At 44.5% G+C, this 21,680-nt stretch overlaps 1 protein-coding gene across 1 annotated transcript; it reads left to right on the top strand.

Annotated features, from left to right (window-relative positions):
* The first annotated feature begins 595 nt into the window (after nt 1-595).
* LOC129837574 (insulin-like growth factor-binding protein 4) lies at nt 596-20,802 on the top strand. Its single transcript, XM_055903856.1, has 4 exons — nt 596-1,613; nt 11,202-11,365; nt 12,487-12,612; nt 16,740-20,802. The coding sequence occupies exons 1-4, from the start codon at nt 1,253-1,255 to the stop codon at nt 16,875-16,877; spliced, it is 789 nt and encodes a 262-aa protein (XP_055759831.1). The 5' UTR covers nt 596-1,252; the 3' UTR covers nt 16,878-20,802.
* The last annotated feature ends 878 nt before the right edge of the window (nt 20,803-21,680 follow it).

Raw genomic sequence — 21,680 nt, 5'->3', positions numbered from 1 at the left:
ATGATGCGAGTTTGTGTACACAGTCGTTGTGTTAGGGTGAAGGTGCTGCCAGCTCTTGAGTCTGAATGTGAGAGAGGAGAAGGCTTTAGTTACATATTTTGTCCCTGTGATTCTGTGTTATAAAGGGACAAAAAGAGAGATACTCATTGTGTGAATATTCAACATAGGGAAAGAGAAAGTGAGAGTGGGTAGAGAGAGAGTGAAAGTGTGTGTGTGTGTGTGTGTGTGTGTGTGTGTGTGTGTGTGTGTGTGTGTGTGTGTGTGTGTGTGTGTGTGTGTGTGTGTGTGTGTGTGTGTGTGTGTGTGTGTGTGTGTGTGTGTGTGTATGTGTGTGTCTGTGGAGGGTGTTTCAGCCCAGTATTTCTTCCCTGCAATTCTGTGTGAGCATTCAAGATTGAGAGAAAAAAAGTGAGGGAGAGAGTATGTGTGTGTGTCTCTGTGTGAGAGCATGAGTGAGAGACAGCAAGAGAAAAAGAGAGTCAGGGAGAGAGAGAGAGAGAGAGAGAGAGAGAGAGAGAGAGAGAGCGAGAGCGCTTTAGCCTGGCATTTCTTCCCTGTGCCTTTCAGCTCCTCTCCCCCTGAAGAAGGAGGCGTGTCCATTGGCCAGCAGTATAAATTCCAAGAGGAACCACTCGTGTAGAGCCATTCTCAGGAGCAACCCATTGCACTGCACCCCATATGGAAGACGAAATTGCTACTCGACTTGAAAAACTTGATGCCCCTTCCCTACACCTGGACATTGGCAAACCTCAGACTTTTCTCTTTGCACTATAAGAGGCTTCATGGGCTCTGTGTGAATTATACTTGAAGGGACAAAGACTCACCTAAATAGACATTTGTTCTACTTCCCAACAAATAACCACTTTGTGCGACTCAAAGACTTAACGACTTTCGTCGCATGGGAGAGCAAGATATTTAGCATTCTTTGATCTACCTGCATTCTTTCTCCAACATCCCAAACATCCCAGGGCTAGGAAATCGAGCCTAAGAAAAGTCGAGGTAAAACAGCGGGGACATTGTGTTCCAACTCCTGCCAAAACCCCTGCCACCCGAAACACCAACCAGCGGGCAACATCAAAGACCAAACACTCCAACCGCCTCCCTCCTCCTCCTTACCCTCCAAAACTAAAGCAGAGACCTAACAGTTGTGGGTGAGAGAGCAGAGAAACAGAAGGAATACTAACAAACGAACTGCGGGAAAGTGCAAGAGAAATCGAGGGCAAAGATTTGAGATCACGCCTTCGGGACTGCCATGGTGCGAGGTGGCGGTGCGGCTATAGCGCCGCCCTGCTGGGGCCTGTGGGCGGTGGGCGCCCTTTCGCTGGCGACCCTGTGTCTGACGGAGGAGGCCATCCGCTGCCCCGTGTGTTCCGAGGAGCGGCTGGCCAGCTGCCAACTGCCTGATGGCAGCTGCGAAGAGACGGTGAGGGAGGCGGGCTGTGGCTGCTGCCCCACCTGCGCCCTGGCCAAGGGGGTGCACTGCGGCGTCTACTCGCCCCGCTGCGGCACGGGGCTCCGCTGCTACCCACCGCGGAATGTGGAGAGGCCCCTCCACTCGCTCATGCATGGCCAGGGAGTGTGCACCGACGAGAGGGATGTGGAAGAGAACTCAGGTGAGACAAGAGGGAAGGAGTGGTTGTGGGCTACCGGTATCTTTAACGTTTGTCCACTGATGTGGCTGTATGTGCAGGTAGTATCACTGGTGGTCACCCTCTGTTAAAAATGGGTGATGCATTATGTTATCCCACCTTCTTTTCTTCAGTTGCGGTCCGACTCTCCATATTGTATTTTAGGCTACTGTACGCAACACTTTTAGTGGCGCACTGGCACGCCTACCCAGAATTAGGACACCTCAACAATAGCCTCAGTCGTTTTCCAGGTTAGTACTGTATATAATATGACTTAACTGTAAATCAAGCCTGGCGGACTGGTTGGTATCTCTCTCACACTCTCTCTTCCTCTCTTCCCCTCTCTCATGTTGGATCATAGCTGGTCCGGTTGGACCATTCGCAGTTAAGAGGGCCAGGGTGCCGGGGCTGGGCAAGAGTGTTCTCTCCCTGCTCCCTGCTCTTACCTGAGCTGGGGAGGGTGTGGCAATGTGCAGCTTGTTTGCTCTAATCTCCACTAAGCCTCGGCCCAGAGCACACACACCAGCTCTTCACGCATGGCCTGACCCGAGAGCACACAGTCCCCCCGCTGTTTTGCGCCCGGCCGTACACAGTAAAAGGACACCTTCTGCCTTAGACAGAGCAGAAAAGCTATCGGTCAGAGAGAGAAGCACTGTGGGGATAGTATGGCTGGGCGTATGTGTGTATGGAAGTATCAAATCAAATGTCATGTCACATGCGCAGAATAAAACAGGTGTAGACCTTACAGTGAAATGCTTACTTACAAGCCCTAACCAACAATGCAGTTAAAAAATTAAAAAAATTAAATTAAAAAAAGTAACAAATAATTAAAGAGCAGCATTAAAATAACATTAGTGAGGCCATATACGTACAAGGGGTACAGGTACAGAGTCAGTGTGCGTGGGCTCCGGTTAGTCGAGGTACATGCAGGTGGAGTTATTAAAGTGACTATGCATAGATAATAACAGAGAGTAGCAGTAGTGTAAAGTGTGTGTGTGTGTGTGTGTGTGGTGGGGGGGGGGGGGGGGGCAGAGCAAATAGTCTGGGTAGCCATTTGATTAGATGTTCAGGAGTCTTATGGCTTGGGGGTAGAAACTGTTTAGAAGCCTCTTGGACCTAGACTTGGCACTCCAGTACAGCTTGCCATCCTAGTCATAGAACAGTCTATGACTAGGGTGGCTGGAGTCTTTGACAATTTTTAGGGCCTTCCTCTAACACCGCCTGGTATAGAGGTCTGGATGGCAGGAAGCTTGGCCACAGTGATGTATTGGGCCGTACGCACTACCCTCTGTAGTGCCTTGCGGTCAGAGGCCGAGCAGTTGCCATACCAGGCAATGATGCAACCTGTCAGGGTGCTCTCAATGTGGCAGCTGTAGAACCTTTTGAGGATCTGAGGACACATGCCAAATCTTTTCAGTCTCCTGAGGGGAAATAGGTTTTGTTGTGTCCTCTTCATGACTGTCTTGGTGTGCTTGGACCATGTTAGTTTGTTGGTGATGTGGACACCAAAGAACTTGAAGCTCTCAACCTGCTCCACCATAGCCCCTTCGATAAGAATGGGGGCATGCTCGGTCCTCCTTTTCCTGTAGTCCACAATCATCTCCTTTGTCTTGATCACGTTGACGGAAAGGTTGTTGTCCTGGCACCACCCGGCCAGGTCTCTGACCACCTCCCTATAGGCTTTCTTGTCGCTGTCGGTGATCAGGCCAACCGATGTTGGGTCATCGCCAAACTTAATGATGGTGTTGGAGTCGTGCCTGGCCATGCAGTCATGAGTGAACAGGGAGTACAGGAGGGGACTGAGCATGCACCCCTGAGGGGCCCCCGTGTTGAGGATCAGTGTGGTGGATGTGTTGTTACCTACCCTTACCACCTGGGGGGCGGGCCGTTAGGAGGTCCAGGATCCAGTTGCAGAGGGAGGTGTTTAGTCCCAGGGTCCTTAGCTTAGTGATGAGCTTTGAAGGCACTATGGTGTTGAACGCTGAGCTGTAGTCAATGAATAGCATTTTCACATAGGTTATATTTTTGTCCAGGTGGGAAAGGGCAGTGTGGAGTGCAATAGAGATTGCATAATCTGTGGATCTGTTAGGGCGGTATGCAAATTCTAGTGGGTCTATCTATGGTTATTGGGATAATGGTGTTGATGTGAGCCATGAAAAGCCTTTCAAAGCACTTCATGGCTACAGGCGTGAGTGCTACGGGTCGGTAGTCATTTAGGCAGGTTACCTTAGTGTTCTTGGACGCAGGGACTATGGTGGTCTGCTTGAAACATGTTGGTATTACAGACTCAGACAGGGAGAGATTGAAAATGTCATTGAAGACACTTGCCAATTGGTCAGAGCATACTCGGAGTACACATTGTGGTAATCCGCCTGGCCCTGCGGCCTTGTGAATGTTGACCTGTTTCAAGGTCTTACTCACATCAGAGAGCGTGATCAAATTTCCGTGCTCTATGTGTGTGGGTTTGTATATGTATGCATGTGTTTTTGCGTGTGTGTGTGTGTGTGTGTGTGTGTGTGTGTGTGTGTGTGTGTGTGTGTGTGTGTGTGTGTGTGTGTGTACGTACACTATATATACAAAAGTATGTCACCCCTTCAAATTAGTGGATTTGGCTATTTCAGCCACACCCGTTGATGACAGGTGTATAAAATCAAGCACACAGCCATGCAATCTCCATAGGAAACATTAGCAGTAGAATGGCCTTACTGAAGAGCTCAGTGACTTTCAACAGGGCATGTCATAGGATGCCACATTTCCAACAAGTCAGTTCGTCAAATTTCTGGCCTGCTAGAGCTGCCCTGGTCAACTGTAAGTGCTGTTATTGTGACGCGTCTCAGCCGCGTTGTTGCACAAAGTGAGATCATAGAGAAATGGTTTGTTGAGATCGGTGTGGAAGAACTTGAATGGCCTGCACAGAGCCCTGACCTCAACCCCATTGAACACCTTTGGGATGAATTGGAACGCTGACTGCGAGCCAGGCCTAATCGCCCAACATCAGTGCCCGACCTCACTAATGCTCTTGTGGCTGAATGGAAGCAAGTCCCTGCAGCAATGTTCCAACATCTAGTGGAAAGTCTTCCCAGAAGAGTGGAGGCTGTTATAGCAGCAAAGGGGGGACCAACTCCATATTTGATTTTGGAATGAGATTTCAAATGAGCAGGTGTCCACATACTTGTGGTCATGTAGTGTCTGTGTGAGTGTGAACTGAATGTGAATGTGTGAGAATGCATTATAAGTGTATTTGTATATATTTGTGAGTGCATGCGTTTGTGTATTGATGTAGCTGCAGTATACTGTATGTGGGTGTACGCACCATTTGTGTGAATGTATGACCATCTCTGCGTGTATCCTGTTATCGATCTCAGCATGTTAATACGTGGTCATGCGTGTTGTATTGCAGGGAACTGTGTGTGTGTGTGTGTGTGTGTGTGTGTGTGTGTGTGTGTGTGTGTGTGTGTGTGTGTGTGTGTGTGTGTGTGTGTGTGTGTGTGTGTGTGTGTGTGTGTGTGTGTGTGTGTGTGTGTTTAACAAGAGGAGGTAATAAAAGCTGCCTGTCTGCCTGTATGAAATTACTCTGTAATGGAGTGCGGCCAGTCTCAGGCTATTAGAGCTCTCTGCAATCAGTAATTCATTCTCACTCTCTTCATGGCCCCATTCCTCCTCCTCCTCCTCTTCACTGCAGATGTCTGACTGACTGACTCCTCTTTTACTGGAGATGTCTTGTTCACTTCCCTCTGCAGACATCTTGATACAACTCCTGTCTTTTTCCTCTCACGGTAGTCACATTCTTCTTCCTACTGTAGCAGCAGAGGTCTGGTTCCACTTTAACAGCTAATACTGTATGGCTTATCTGCTATTCCTGTCCCATCGTATTCTTCAGATTGCAGCAGATGAAACTGTTCCTGCTTTTTAATTCTTCCGCTCTCCCCTTCCAAAGCAGGGGGAACTCGTAGGCAGTGTTTCACGGTGGCGATTTCCATTATGCCAAAGAAGTTAAGTAGCGATCGTAAAAACGCACCGCGAACGAAGCAATTCACTCATTTGTTCCAGATCTCATCCACACTGATTGTTCCAACATCGCTTCTTCCACCAGCACTGCTGCTGCCGGGACCTCCAACGGTTATCGGTAATGAAGGCGAACTATTTCCCAGTTCCAAGCAGCACAGCAAGGCAAGACTTTGGACAGACTTGAACAGCCCTCAACTTCCAGGCTTCGTCTGACATGGCACCCTATTCTCAGGGCTCTGGTCAAAAGTAGTGCTCTGCTTTAGGGAGAATATGGTGCCATTTTGGATGCACTTCCAGAGACTCAAGTCTCCAGTCGTCTCCAGCACTGCTGCATCAGTTTTCGCCTGGGCCTGGGTGAGTTGCTGCTCCTCTCCCCCCCTGCCCCGGAGCGCATCGCCCACAGTCCAGCTCTGCTAGGATGAGCTCATCGGCACACTTGCTGCCAGAGCAGAAATGAGAGCCTTCTGCTCTGTGCGAGGCCAGCCTAGGTTAGGCCAGCACATAGCGTGACTAAACGGAATCAGAGAGAGGGGGAAAGCTGTTTAGTGCATGATAAAAGGTTGACTGTCTTGGTTTTGGCTTCGTACTGTCCTCTGCATTCCTTAATCTAGCTGAATGTTTTTCCCTAAACATTGTTTACTGACTGACTTCGCCATCCACACCATTGTGTTGTCTGTTTGAGGCGAGCAGCGCTGAAGCAGAAGTGGGCTAAAGTGTGAATGTTCAGCGGTTTGGGAGTTCTCGTAAACTCTCTCAACAAGATAGGGGGTGTCAGCGATTGATGAAATGCTAAATGGTGTCGAAATGTTTGGATGTTTTGTTTTCAGTGTTCTGGAATCCCACTATCCCAGTGTTGAGCTTTGGTTGACCCCCCCTGGGTCCTGTCATGAAGGAAAGTACCCCCCAACGTAGCCCTACTCAATAAGTCTTACATCAACACTTCGGTGCAGCGCCTTTGAAACCCCATGCACCAGAGAGACAGGAAGAAAAGGGAAAGAGAGAGAGAGAACAGAGAGAGAGGAAGAGAGAGGGAGGAAGAGAAAAACCCAAGCCACAAGTATACGAGTTCCTTTGTAGCACATTTGCCGGGTTTATCCATTATTAAACCTAGGGGTACATCTCCTTGAGACGCTTCCCGCACTGCCCCAGACCTAGCAACAGTGAACATGTCTGATAAAAATAGAAGAGGGTTTTTAAAAAATGGAACGGATTCCCAAAGAAAAGTACACCGTAGGGGGAAGGTGTATGACTGATCCTGAATTGACAGTATGTGTACAGATGAAATGCTACCATCAAGCAGCAGTCCCAGAGACTGAGACGTTGCCTCATATCCCAAATGAAACGGTCAACACTCAGAATATAACATTTTCATAGGTTCTGTCAATAAACATTTCCCAAAGCTAGCCTGCCATTTCCATGGACCGACGCACAGACCATTTAAATCTGAGGAATACATCTACTGTACTTTTACTTTCCTTCAAGTTCAAAGCTGCAGTACTCGTAAACTCAATTTCCATAGCAACTGTAAGTACTGTAGTACAGTCTGCATCTTATCATGCCCTCCTTCCTTAATAACTGATTCTTAGAAACGCTCTCTCAATTCTAATTCTTAGAAATCATTATGAGGGCTTGGAATCCATTCAAACATTCCGACTGGGTCTCCTTTGGTGTCATATTCAAATGCTTCACGAACCTTTTAAACTTGGGCACGTATAGTATTTACAAGCAGATACAGATGTCAATGGAAATGTCATTACTGAAATAAGGTGTTGCGAATGCCATTCACGCTGGTGATGAGCTTAAAGGAGCTCCATGTGTCTGATGCACAGTATGTATCTGCATTTTAGGAAGGCCGATCAGTGGCACTTCTAGTCAACCATCTGTTTTTGTCAACCATCCACAACTCTTACGATGTGAGGAAAACACTTGTCTGTGTGCTCACTGGAATTATGATACTGATTCAATCATTTCTCTGTGGCCAATGAGGATATGTTGGGGAAACCAATTGCAGATGTCCCTGATGGCATGTTTTGGTCATTATTTGCTTACTTTGGGTATTTATCCCATTTGTACAGCTGGGCCTTCTGTAGCAGAACTCAGTAAATGTGATTAGCTAATTGATCCCTCCATGGAACCATGGATTTAGGACCCCCTCCTGGTGTTGGAGCTGTGGAGACAGAGATACACAAGCGAACCAACTGACGCTGAGTAACAACACAGAGCGATGGTGAGCGCTCGCTAGCTGGCCTTCAAATACGCCTAATCTTTCGGAGCACAGTGAAATCAAAGTCCCTCGAACTGTGTGAGCTCATGTGTGAACGTATTAAACAGCAACCGCTCCCATCATGCTTTGTTTCGACACATCCAATGCAAACACTTATATTACAAACATCTGGCAGGGGATTCAGCCAATGGTGCATTGTTTGAACAGGCGTTCGTTCATTTGGAATTGAGCCTGTTGTTATGTATTTACGCACGGTTTGCACACCAGAGCCTCAAATATACTGCAATCAAAATGTGCTTAATCACTACGAACAATGTTGCTATTGGCACGAGTAGTGTGTTGCTGTAATGTTTGATGTTGTTGTATTTTGGTGCGTGATCCTGTTTTGTGGGATATTCTTACTGTGGATGAGCAAAAACAACCCCAACCAACCAGTGATTACGGTTCAGTTGTTATTTCATGGATAATTCATTTCGGCCCACTTTTGTGGGGTACCTACCTCTGTTTATGGCTGCTACATGGTTTAAGCAGAGAAGTCAAAGGAAAGTAAAAAAAAAAAAAAAAAAGTGAAGGGTAGTTGAGCACTACCCTTTTTATTGTAATAATGTCCACATGTATTATTTTACAGTATAGACATATGCCACACAAAGCACTATGGACCAATAAGCTTAAAATACCCCCCCAAAACGGAGGGTAACACTTTAGTTAAACAGATTGAACACATTATTGCTAATGTCAGCTTACATATAGAGCAATGAATTGACATAGGATATGCATGTGGGAGACAAGTTGTGTCAAACGTGCTCTATTTACATTTAAGCGTGCCAAACGCCCATTGTCTCCTCACCCAGATTTCCACTGACGCAATGACGGCTGACGATAAGCATCTCGCTAGCTGACATACTATATTGCTATATAGTGTAACAAAGTCCAGCCTACGGAGCAAGACATGTCCCCCAGGACAGTGTTGAGACCAGTACACATGCTCCATCCAGACTCCCAGTGACAGCTGCAACTGGAACATTGGAGTTCCATGCCACCCTCTGAACCTCTGTGGGCTGGGAGTGGGAACACACCACCAACATTCCCTGGCAAACACCTCACTGGAGGAAGGTGAAGTCAGAGAAAATGACTGAAAATTGGTTCGCAACTCGGTCGGTTGTAGACTAGTCTGCACTAATTCAATCATATGATGGAAGATGGCGATGGTTTGAGGGATCCAGCGGGCTCTTGAACGCACGTTAACTTTACATGAACCTCCCTGTTGACATGTTCACGGCCTTTGGTTTTTAAACGCTGTCAAAACAGAGGAAAATGATAGAACCTTTATCAGAACAGTCGTAAAATCGAGTCTTTCTTTATCTTGGCTATGCACCTGTGGCTGCGGGTTGGATGCGAGTGGATACTGCACACTGTCCATACCTGTGTTCTCCATCATAACTCTTGACAAAGGAATCTAGCCGAAATGGTTGGCCCTGGATTTTTTTCCTGTTTGTTTAACATTATAATTTTGAATTGAAAGAAGATTATACTTTGATTTTTTCCTGGAGTGCGTCCCACCCTTTCTATTCCTCATCATTGCAGCCTGCCTTGTGCCTTAGCCTGCCTGTGTTTGAAACTGAGATGTTGATACAATCCACCCGAAACCACACAATGAAGCAGCAGCTTCCTCCCCAGAGAACAGAGGTGGCAGCAAACAGGACATGGCACCCCTGACCCACTTTTAAATAACTTTGGGCTTGTATGAAATGGCACTCCAAAAGAGCATGGATTCGTCAAACCGCTAAATGGCAAAGGAGGGAAAGAACAACTTATGAGGAGACGGGAAAACAGCTGAAGTCGTACTGGGTCTGGCAAAAAGTGCTGATGAGTAAGGCCAACAGAAATATACAAACCCCCGGTCAGCAGAGCACAGCCTGTCAATCAATTTCAGAGAAACTCCCTCACCTCAACCTCGCGTAGAGAGGTACGGTATAGAAATGTAAACCTCTCGTCTCATTCCTAAAATATGACTAGAATAGCTAATGGCAAAGCCCTTTACGCCAAGTCTAAAACAGAAAAAGGTCACCTTACCTCATGAGTTGTTCAATAACAAAAATAACTTCACAACAAAACCTGTTGAAAGCTAATTGCTATTTAATCCTAATTACAGAGTGAATTCCCTTGGAAAACGTGGAAAGGTCAGAGAGGGCAATGCAGAAGATCTGACTATGAGAGAAAGTAGGATCCCAGAAGCAACTGGCATTATGCCACACTGACGTGAGACACCATTCGTGCTTTGATCTTTCCAGTGATCTGACAGACAAAGCCCAAGGCAGCACTAAAGCCCAGGCTCTGGGTGCTATGGTTGCAGTGCCAACCCATGAAATGCCACAGGTCACAAGCAGAACAGCAAAGAACAGTTGGTGGGGGAAAAAGTTGTTTGGGTTACCAACCAACCCTGCAAAGGCCACAAGTGAACAGTTAAGCCAGAACAAAACAGCTGTAAATCTCTCCACACTCCATACCTTTGCCCACCGGCATCTTGTGACACTGCAAAATACCCTCTTCCAATCTCCATCTGGCACAGGGAGGGTTTCTTTTGCTGTAGGGGAGGTGGAGGGGGGGGGGGGGGGGCTGTTTCCTTAGGAAACAGCTGGCTGCCTGCAGGGCCAAAGAACTGGAGGATTGTTGCAAGGTAAATGTGGCACAGGCCACAATGGGTAGGCAGGCAGTGAAGAGAGAGGGGGTAGTCATTTCAAATGCATCAATAGCTCTCCTTGGCAGAAGTATGGTGCCAGTGGTTAAAGGAAGACCAAGAGAGCTGAGGTCCAAATTGAGATTACTGTACTTTACCCCCCTGAGTGGGAACACCACTGTTTGTCCTTGATGCTAAGCCCGGTTCTTAGCCTACAATTCCCCATTGTGTTTTCATCAAATCAAATCAAGTGTTATTGCTCCCATACGCATATTAATGGAAAGATAGCTCTGTGTTGGTATGACAACATTTGCGTTGGGTCAGATCAGTAATATGCTGTAAATTAGGTACATTAAATTATAAATTTTCATGCAATCAACAAATTGCGTAAAGCCTCTGAGAGGCAGTGTAATTTACAGAGAAGCCTGTCAAAAATGGCATGGTCTATTGTTTTAACTCTTGTGTTGTGAAGTGTATGATTTGTGACTTTGTACGGGTTGGGATTGCGAGTCTTTCATGTGTTGTGTAGGTTGTAGCTCTAGAGGTTACCCTTGTAAAAGAGGTCTCTTGACATTGATAGGACTTACTGGATAAATAAAGGTTTAAATAAAAATGTCTGTGACTTGTAGTGCTGTGACTCAATGTTAACTCTTGTGTCCCACAGCGATTGACAGACAGGATGAGGTCATCCCTGAGCACCCCAATAACAGCAACATCCGCTGCAGTCCCCAGGACAAGCGCTGCATCCAGAAGACCCTGGCCCGCCACCCCGCCAAATCCACCAATCAGAGAAGCAATAACGCCAGGGAGGACCCAAAGGCTGCCCTGGTGAGAGCACCAACCACTGTTCACCTCCGTATAGGAAAAGATTACACATAATGATTACCTATAGGAAAACATTACATACGCACATTTAAAGTATTTGAGCAGGTGCTGGATGTAAAAAATAATGTCGCCCCATAACGTTCAACTAGAGTCTAGTTGAGTCTAGTTACTAGACCGACACAAGTCTAACAGGTGTTTTCAATGACTATTTTACAGATCAAAATCCATGAGTTTAGCAGTCAGGTTACAAACGGCATGTAACCTATTCGTTATTTGCAGCACTCAACATTTAATGGTCATGTCATGAAACGTAACCCAGGTGTTCACTGAAACCAACAACAAAGGGTAGTATAAAACTGTTTGCCATTTCCAGATACCTACATGGACGTATATGAGCATATGTAATGGATGTGAAATAGCTAGCTAGTTAGCGGTGGTGCTCGCTAATAGCGTTTCAATCGGTTACGTCACTCGCTTTGAGACCTTGAAGTAGTGGTTCCCCTTGCTCTGCAAGGGCCGCGGCTTTTGTGGAGCGATGGGTAACGATGCTTCGTGGGTGTCAGTTGTTGATGTGTGCAGAGGGTCCCTGGTTCGCGCCTGTGTCGGGGCGAGGGGACGGTCTAAAGTTACACTGTTACATTGATGCTGTTGACCCGGATCACTGGTTGCTGCGGAAAAAGGAGGAGGTCGAAAGGGGGGTGAGTGTAACGGATGTGAAATAGCTAGCTAGTTAGCGGTGGTGCTCGTTAATAGCGTTTCAATCGGTTACGTCACACGCTTTGAGACCTTGAAGTAGTGGTTCCCCTTGCTCTGCAAGGGCCGCGGCTTTTGTGGAGCGATGGGTAACGATGCTTCGTGGGTATCAGTTGTTGATGTGTGCAGAGGGTCCCTGGTTCGCGCCCGGGTCGGGGCGAGGGGACGGATTAAAGTTATACTGTTACACGTACATAGGCGTACATTTCCGAACATCTACATGGGCCGCACTAGCCTGGGTACCAGTCTGTTTAGATAACCTTCCACTCCTTATTCTCCGTGTCATTTGCCAAAGATTAACATGACAGGAGTGGCAAGGAGTGGAATGATAGCTGAGCAGATTTACGACTAATTCCACTGATTTTCCTCAGGCTCCATGTCGTGCTGAGCTGCAGAGAGCGCTGGACCGACTGGTGTCCAACACTCGCACTCACGAGGATCTCTACAGCATCCCCATACCCAACTGTGACAAGAACGGAGACTTCCATGCCAAGCAGGTTCGTCGACTGACAAGTAGTCATTATCCCACTGTTATCTATATTATGCACTATTCAGGAAGTACTCCTTGACATACTCCGAAATGGCAACTTATTTATTCCTTATACAGTGCACTACTTTTAACCAGAGCCATATTGAGCACATCCAAAAAAGTAGACCACTATAAGGAATATCGTGCCTTTTTGGATGCAGACATTTATCCAGGTAGTCTGTGGAGAAGGTCGTTAGCAAGCGAGATCCGATCATCTATCATTCACTCGGTCTGGTATCAGACAGGCACATACAAACACACTACGCAAACAATCCCCTCTAACTTCGTCACTGCTCTATTAGCCAAAACACAAAATGTCTGTGTAACAGCATTGTTTTATGTGAGCATTTTCTCCTGCCAAGACTCTACATCTACAGACAAGCAGTGATTTATCAAAGACAATTCGAGCTGAACCGTCTGCACACAACACATTGGTTAACCTAAAATGGTTGACAGTAATCGCTTCATTGCTGTGATAGATGTCATTAGCTTTTCGAAGCAATTATTTCTTGCTATGTCTGAAATGGGCGACTTTGTAGATAAGACTGGGACGAATCTGAGAACATGGAGCTAGATAAGGCTTGTTGCTCTGTAGAGCTGAAAACGCTACGAAGCAACAGGCGTAGCAGAGTCAGTCAGTGATAAAAGGCTTACCCTGCCAAGGGCATCAGAGTCTGGGGTTAGGCTTGATTGTGTAACACAGTTAAAGTACCCTCGTCTGCTCGGTATAGTGTGTAAAAGGCATCTGTTTACTGTTTATCTATAATTGCATCGTGGTAGAACTTTACTGCACCCTTTGTGAGCATAACTAAGGTTATGAGAGGTCAACTGGCATCTTTTCATTGCACAGGAGGAATCTCAATAGGAAAGTTGAGCCAAGCTGATGGGGTGTTTCAAAACCACCCAAGGTTATGTACAGAAACTTATCACTCAGTGGTTATGATTCATAGAACTTTGAGTTTCTATTCAATTGATTCATATTTGCACTGGTGAGAAGGAGGTGCTTGAGAGAAAGTTATTAACTAAGGGAACAATGTCAAATATAACAGTGGTTTGATTTTTAAGGTACCTCAGGTTTGAATTTTAAGGTACCTTAAAGATGGAATCCGCAGTAGGGGGAAACATCGCCACCGGCCGCCGTAACACCGCTGTTATTGTTTTTGTTTCCGAGCTGAGGAGAGTCGTGCAGCATGGTAAAAAAATGATTGCAGCACATATTGCTCTCTTCTATCGTGCGTGCAATGATGTCCGAGGATGACAAAAAGTGTTTGTTGTTTGCAGTAACTTCTTTGTTGTTGTAATATCACAAACGGACGTGGCTCTTTCACCATTAAGTAATCCAGCTTTAAGGGACCTAAGTGCTATTAAGAAACTGCAATACCTTACGTCAGAGTTCCTGTGGTTTTCTGAGACAAGTTTTCTGAGCCAAAAAATATATATTTCGTTGTTGGACATAAAATACTATAGAATCACCAGGAAATCAGCTCAAAGAGAATTTAATTTAGGACATCTGTTCGCAAGCATTCCCATGCATACATAGAGAAGCATATGTGATCGTATCACAATGTAATCAAGGTTTGAAATTATTCTGTTTTTGTCAAATAGTATATTTGTTTGAGATTTTTGCGGGCAATTTGCAGTGTACAAATTATTTATAACTATGTTCCAGCCTCCGACCATCCTCTCAAAGAAAAATCGGTCTACGGCTGAATGTATTTGGGCACCATACCTGATGCCATTTATCTCTATCATATGCTTATCATGCAATAAGTGCCATTTGGCTTGTGACTGATACCTTGTTTCTTGTGTCTAACAGGTGTTTTCAATGACTATTTTACAGATCAAAATCCATGAGCTTAGCAGTTAGGTTACAAAAAGCATGTAACCTATTCGTTATTTGCAGCCATCAACATTTAATGGTCATGTCATGAAACGTAACCCAGGTGTTCACTGAAATCAAAAACAAAGGGTAGTATAAAACTGTTTGCCATTTCCAGATACCTACATGGACGTATATGAGCATACATGGGCGTACATTTCCAAACATCTAAAGTTGAAGTCGGAAGTTTACCTACACTTAGGTTGGAGTCATTAAAACTAATTTTTCAACCACTCCACAAATTTTTTGTTAACAAACTATCGTTTTGGCAAGTCGGTTAGGACATCTACTTTGTGCATGACACAAGTCATTTTTCCAACAATTGTTTACAGACAGATTATTTCACTTATATTTCACTGTATCACAATTCCAGTGGGTCAGTTTACATACACTTAGTTTACCCTGCCTTTAAACAGCATGGAAAATTCCAGACATTGATGTTATGGCTTTAGAAGCTTCTGATAGGGTAATTGACATCATTTGATTCAATTGGAGGTGTACCTGTGGATGTATTTCAAGACCTACCTTCAAACTCAGTGCCTCTTTGCTTGACATCATGGGAAAATCAAAATAAATCAGCCAAGACCTCAGAAAAAAACATTGTAGACCTCCACAAGTCTGGTTCATCCTTGGGAGCAATTTCCAAACACCTGAAGGTATCACATTCATCTGTACAAACAATAGTACACAAGTATAAACACCATGGGACCACGCAGCCGTCATACTGCTCAGGAAGGAGACGCGCTCTGTCTTCTAGAGATGGTGCGAAAAGTGCAAATCAATCCCAGAACAACAGCAAAGGACCTTGTGAAGATGCTGGAGGAAACAGGTACAAAAGTATCTATATCCACAGTTAAACGAGTCCTATATAAACATAACCTGAAAGGCCGCTCAGCAAGGAAGAAGCCACTGCTCCAAAACCGCCATAAAAAAGCCAGACTACGGTTTGCCACTGCACATGGGGACAAAGATCGTACTTTTTGGAGAAATGTCCACTGGTCTGATGAAAGAAAAATATAACTTTTTGGCCATAATGACTATCGTTATGTATGGAGGAAAAGGGGGAGGCTGGCAAGCCTAAGAACACCATCCCAACCGTGAAGCACGGGGGTGGCAGCATCATGTTGTGGGGGTGCTTTGCAGCAGGAGGGAGTGGTGCACCTCACAAAATAGATGGCATCATGAAGGAGGAAAATTATGTGGATATATTGAAGCAACATCTCAAGACATCAGTCGGGAAGTTAAAGCTTGGTCGCAAATGGGTCTTCCAATTGGACAATGACCCCAAGCATACTTCCAAAGTTGTGGCAAAATGGCTTAAGGACAACAAAGTCAAGGTATTGGAGTGGCCATCACAAAGCCCTGACCTCAATCCTATAGATCATTTGTGGGCAGAACTGAAAAAGCGTGTGCGAGCAAGGAGGCCTACAAACCTGACTCAGTTACATCAGCTCTGTCAGGGGGAATGGTCCAAAATTAACCCAAAGTATTGAGGGAAGCTTGTGGAAGGCTACCTGAAACGTTTGACCCAAGTTAAACAATTTAAAGGCAATGCTACCAAATACTAATTGAGTATGCAAACTTCTGACCCACTGGGAATGTGATGAAAGAAATAAAAGCTGAAATAAATAATTCTCCACTATTATTCTGACATTTCACATTCTTAAAATAAAGTGGTGATCCTAACTGACCTAAGACACCTAAGAAGTTTTACCAGGATTACATTTCAGGAATTGTGAAAAACTGAGTTTAAATGTATTTGGCTAAGGTGTATGTAAACTTCTGACTTCAACTGTACATGGGCCACACCAGCCTGGGTACCAGTCTGTTTAGCTAACGTTCCACTCCTTGTACTCCGTGTCATATGCCAAAGATTAGCATGACAGGAGTGGCAAGGAGCGGAATGATTGTTTAACAGATTTACGACTAATTCCACTGGTCTTCCTCAAGCTCCATGCTGTGCTGAAGTTTTCTGAGACAAAAATATATATTTCGTTGTTGGACATAAAATACTATAGAATCACCAGGAAATCAGCTCAAAGAGATTTTAATTTAGGAAATCTGTTTCCAAGTATTCCCATGCATACATAGAGAGGCGTGTGTGATCGTATCACAATGTAATCAAGGTTTGAAATGATTCTGTTTTTGTCAACTAGTATAAACTAGTATATAATTTGGCTTGTGACTGATACCTGTCTTGTTTCCTGTGTCTATAGTGCCAGCCAGCACGTGACGGGCAGCGGGGAAAGTGCTGGTGTGTCGACCAGAAGACGGGCATGAGGCTGCCGGGGCCCCTGGAGCTGCGGGGGGAACTGGACTGCCACCAGCTAATGACTGCAACCATGAGAGAGTGAGGAGGGGACCGGCGGGGCCCCTGGGGGGCCAGGGCTAGGGCTTGAGGCCAGCCAAATTCTACTGGTGCTGTTTAGTTACAACTATGGAAGGAAAGGACTTAACCCTAAAGCCTCACTTCACGTGAGGCTAACGGTACTTGCTTGATATGAAAAAGATAAAAGGAAACCATAGAATTGAGTTATTTTATTATTGTTTGTTTCCGTGTGTGAGTGTATGTCTGTATGCATCTTTTTGAGCACATGTGTGTATTTTACGATTCGGTGAAGTTGGGAAGATGCTCTTGCTTTAAATAACAGGTGGCAAACAACAGGCCCCCGAATAAAAGTGTTGTAATCATTCTTCTCAAAACAGGACAACATTGGTTTTCTATAGTTTAGTTGAACTCTGATTTCCATCTCTTAGCATCTTTGAAACAAAAAACATAAAAACTTTACGCATGAGTTAAGTGTCCTAACATGGCTCAACATCGACCAATCAGCAGCAGATGTCGAAAAAAATGAATATTGGGAGTCTGTGAGAGAGAGAATTACCAATTGATGATAATCCGCAGCTTTTCACAACACTTGGGAGAAATGTAGTGAAAAGAGAGATTACTTTTGAGAGAATAAACTGTACCTCTGAGAGGAGCCCAGAATAGATGTGATTTATCGCTATCCCCCTTCTCTTCCTCCTCTCCGCATCCCCCCTTCTCTTTGACTGGGAGATCTCTCCCTGGCTTATTTGTCCAGGGGGACTGGCAGCATAGCTGGGCTCACGACTCTGTACACTGCTGATAGGATAATCTTGTTTCTCCAGCTGGGGCTGAAGTGCTAAGACGCCAGTGCTGCTGCTCTCATGTTTGTATGAATATGCTTCTATATACAGGATTTCTTTCCAACCAAGAGACTGCTTGTTGGCAGTATCGGGTAGTTTATAGTGGTGCTATACACTCATTGTGCCAAAAATGTTTTTTCTCCCTGTGCTTTTTGGGGGATTGTTTTTAGAAGGAGATGAGGGGGACAATCTTAGAATGGCCTAAATGTGTGACTGACCACAAATACTGTCTAGCTGTCACACAAATATCTCCAAGTTTTGATACTACATTGATGAAATAAAACATCCAAGTAAATACACAGATATCAGTGGGAGCATTACTATAGTTAACCGCCTGACTGTTTCATGGACTAATGTAGTGACTTTGCATGATTGTAGCATGTGTGGCTAGTGAAAACTTCTTACGGCTATAAGAGAAGAGGACTTAATGACTGCATGATGAAAAAACACGCTCTAGACAGCCTTTGTAATTGCTAGCTAGTTGAAATGTTTGGAGAAACATCAGATGTCTATATAATAACATTAGAAACCTCACAGAGAGATAGCATCATGGTCATACATGGACTCCCTCCAGTATAAATAAGTGAACACCCTTGACTTTTACTCTGGCAGAGCCAGTTATCAGGTTTGACATCATCGATGAAGCAGTATATGAGCCAAGGAATCATTGATTTGTATTATTATGTTGACAAACTTACTGGTGCATCATACTCTACATACCGTCCACATATACTACATGGACAAAACTGTTAACATCCCTACAGCGATTTGATTGTACTGTATTGCAAATGGGTGGAAAAGATCATGATTGGTTCCCTCGGGCTATGATATATGATGTGATTGGTTGATTGACTGACTCAGGCTAAACCTGTGGACCACAGGGAGTACAGGAGAGAAGACGACCCTTGAATACAGGACAGTCTGATCAGTGAGTTCAGTGAGGTCGGTCGTTTGTCATTTCTAGAAATGGATAGTGCACTTAATCCTCCCCTGAGAGAGTTGGGTTACTAATTGACTCCAGGAAGGATTCATCTCGCCTGGACATTCATTATTGGTGTTAACAGTACACTGGCACAGTTAGCTTCATGTAGAGCGAGGCGAGGGGACAGTGCCGAGGGGGTAAACCAGACGGACGTGGGCAGCAGTTGTCCTGCTTCCTCTTTCAAGAACTGAAAGAAGAGTGCAGGACAGGTTGTCTGAAAACTGACTCCTACAAATGATAGGCAGCTCTTTTTGTCAGCAGAGATGTGAGTAGATAGACTAGAGGGAGAGGGAGACAGTGTGAGTGATAGAGCGCTAGAGAGTCCAAGCTACATTGGGATTGCACTGATTTGCTCTCACAAAGCCACATTGTGTCTGTAAGGCACACAACTTTTACCATTCACTCTTTCTCTCACGTACCCCTCTGGTTTGACAGAGGAGCCTAGAAGTCATTCAAGGCCTTTCCTCTGGCTGTTATCCAGAGCAGCAGAACACATACTGTAGCAAGTCCAACTAAGCCCAACATAGCAACGCCCTTCATCATGGTTGTGCTGTCATTGCAACCATGGGTAGTAAATGTTGGGACAGAAACATCTCATTTCATTAGGCAACATTGAACATTCACACCTCCCAGCCCAGGGACAAAGTAAATACAAAACCAGCTGTATTACATTGCCATTCAGAATCACAATATCAAAGACATTTGGGTCAATGTGTGACATGACCTGACATGAGCCAGGCCAAAGACAATTATTGCGGACTTAGCCAACTGTACTGTATCTGTAACTTGCTTCCTTGTAAAAAAAAATATATAATAAAAAAACTGCCAAAGTTATCCAAAGGATCTATGGGATATTGTATGGTAATACTGTTGTAGTTAACCTAGCAGTCCCTCAATCAATGACTTATCTTCTGAACTAATTACTAACCTGTAGACATTTACTTAACCTACATATGGTAAACTTTGACCAAAACTGTGACCAACAAACAAACATCCCCAGTGGGCTGGTTGAACCGACGTCCAGTTATGCCTGCTTCTGGGTCATTAACCTTGACACTGAGCCTCTTGATGATCACTAATAGTTCATATTAGCTTTTTCTCAATAGACAAGTCCCTAAAATGTATTTTTGGCTCTCTGAGGCTATTCAAGAAAACGGGATGCTCTTACTTTCCACCACATTCCACCATGACATCCACTATTCCCCTAGACTACATAAGAGCAGTTCCACCCCCAGCAGCCCCCAATGAAAAGCCCATCTTCCAAAAGCTGGTCATATTTTACTTGTCATTCTAAAAATTCCTTGTTCTTAACCGTAATCACACATAACTTCAACAAAGCTAATGATGTCATTCCCAACTGGAAAGACATAGGAAATGGTATTATGGAAGGAGGATATACTGTAGCTGATGAGTTGATTGTATTCCAAACACAATGAAGTGACATGAACAATCAAAGGCATCTCCAAAGATGTAACGAGGGTAGCTTGAGGCATGAAACCCCAAAAACTATAGGAGGGCTTTGTGTACATTACATTATATTCCCTTGTCATGTACTGAATGAAAAAACACTATACATAAATCTAAGGCCTTATCTTTACAAGCAGGCTGTCATTGTAAGTAAAAATTTGTTCTTAACTGACTTGCCTACTTAAATAAAGGTTAAAATAAAGTTACATGAACATTCCATTTCTGTGCTACTGTAGATATTATCTCTATGTTTCAAGTCAATGGTCCGGGTTTTCCTTTTGGATCCAAGACCTTCAGTGTTTAATTTACATTCAACTGTGTATACGTACACTATATTACTTGATCTCTAACTTTTGCTCTACTGTCTTTGTATTTCTGAGGGATATTCCTGTTTGCCTTGGACTTTACCTGTTCATTCTACTGTAAAAAGATTCAAAGTAACTTTTGCATGTGTAGCCTAACTATATACTGGGTTTAAACATGTCAAGATCTTGTATGTGTGGTCCAGAACAGGGCCATGCTTTACAAACATTGAAGGACATGCACCAAGCATTTGTGCTTGTTATGGAATACTGATTTGGTTACCTTAGAAATGTTTAGTCTACGAGAGAATTGTATACATTGTGTTAGATTGAATGAAATCATAAACGTGTAGCATCTGATCTCTCGCCTGATTCTTTTCCTCTCTGAACGGCTGCATGGCATGTAAAATATTCCACCACACAGGAGATACTGGGGCGGCAGGTAGCCTAGTGGTTAGAGCGTTGGACTTGTAACTGAAAAGTTGCAAGATCAAAACCCCGAGCTGACAAGGTAAAAAACCTGTCGTTCTACCCCTGAACAAGGCACTTAACCCACTGTTCCTAGGCTGTCATTGAAAATAAGAATTTGTTCTTAATTGACTTGCCTAGTTAAATAAAGATCAAATACTGAGTTCAGGGAAAGTGCATACTGTGCTAAGTGTAGGCCATACTGATTGCACAAGAACCGAGGGTGCACTTCTAAACGGGTTGTTTCAATCATTATGTCTGGACCATCAAAGGCTAAGAAAAACATCATCTCATTACTATTTTCCAGGTCCACCACACAATCATAGCTACAGGTCAACCAACCGAGTCAGAAAGGCTGAAGTTCCTGTCAACTGAACATCTGAAAAATCTCAAGAATGTATTTTGCCGGATGTAACTTTTGAAGACTTGTTAACGGAAATATATTTTCTAACTCCCCTTAAATATACACGTCGTTAACAGTAATACTCAAGGCATGTCCAACGAATACCGTAGGAATGATACATCATAATAATGTGACTGCCATCGCTTCTAAAAATACCTGCATGGTCCACCACCAGAGTAAACTTTCATGGCTGCTTAGTTCCACTGCCCGAGTCTATTGGTGAACCCTACAGGCTTAAGAAGAACTGAGCCTGAATCAGAATACCCCAGAAGTTTCAGAAAAAAATCCCGTGCCTAATCCAAAATGGGAAGTCAATAGGGATTTACGTGGAATCCTCTGCTTGATTTAAAATGGGATTGGACTTTCC

The sequence above is a fragment of the Salvelinus fontinalis genome, chromosome 3 (assembly GCF_029448725.1).
Source record: "Salvelinus fontinalis isolate EN_2023a chromosome 3, ASM2944872v1, whole genome shotgun sequence".
NCBI classification, from domain to species: domain Eukaryota; kingdom Metazoa; phylum Chordata; class Actinopteri; order Salmoniformes; family Salmonidae; genus Salvelinus; species Salvelinus fontinalis.
The sequence above is the reverse complement of the archived record's forward strand: the minus strand, read 5'-3'. Positions and strand labels throughout refer to the sequence as shown.

Excerpts from the sequence above, each read along its gene's own strand:
- LOC129837574 (XM_055903856.1), top strand. The coding sequence starts at position 1,253 with ATGGTGCGAGGTGGCGGTGCGGCTATAGCGCCGCCCTGCTGGGGCCTG. Across the intron at positions 11,366-12,486 it reads AGGACCCAAAGGCTGCCCTG|GCTCCATGTCGTGCTGAGCT; the intron begins GTGAGAGCACCA and ends GATTTTCCTCAG. Across the intron at positions 12,613-16,739 it reads GAGACTTCCATGCCAAGCAG|TGCCAGCCAGCACGTGACGG; the intron begins GTTCGTCGACTG and ends CTGTGTCTATAG.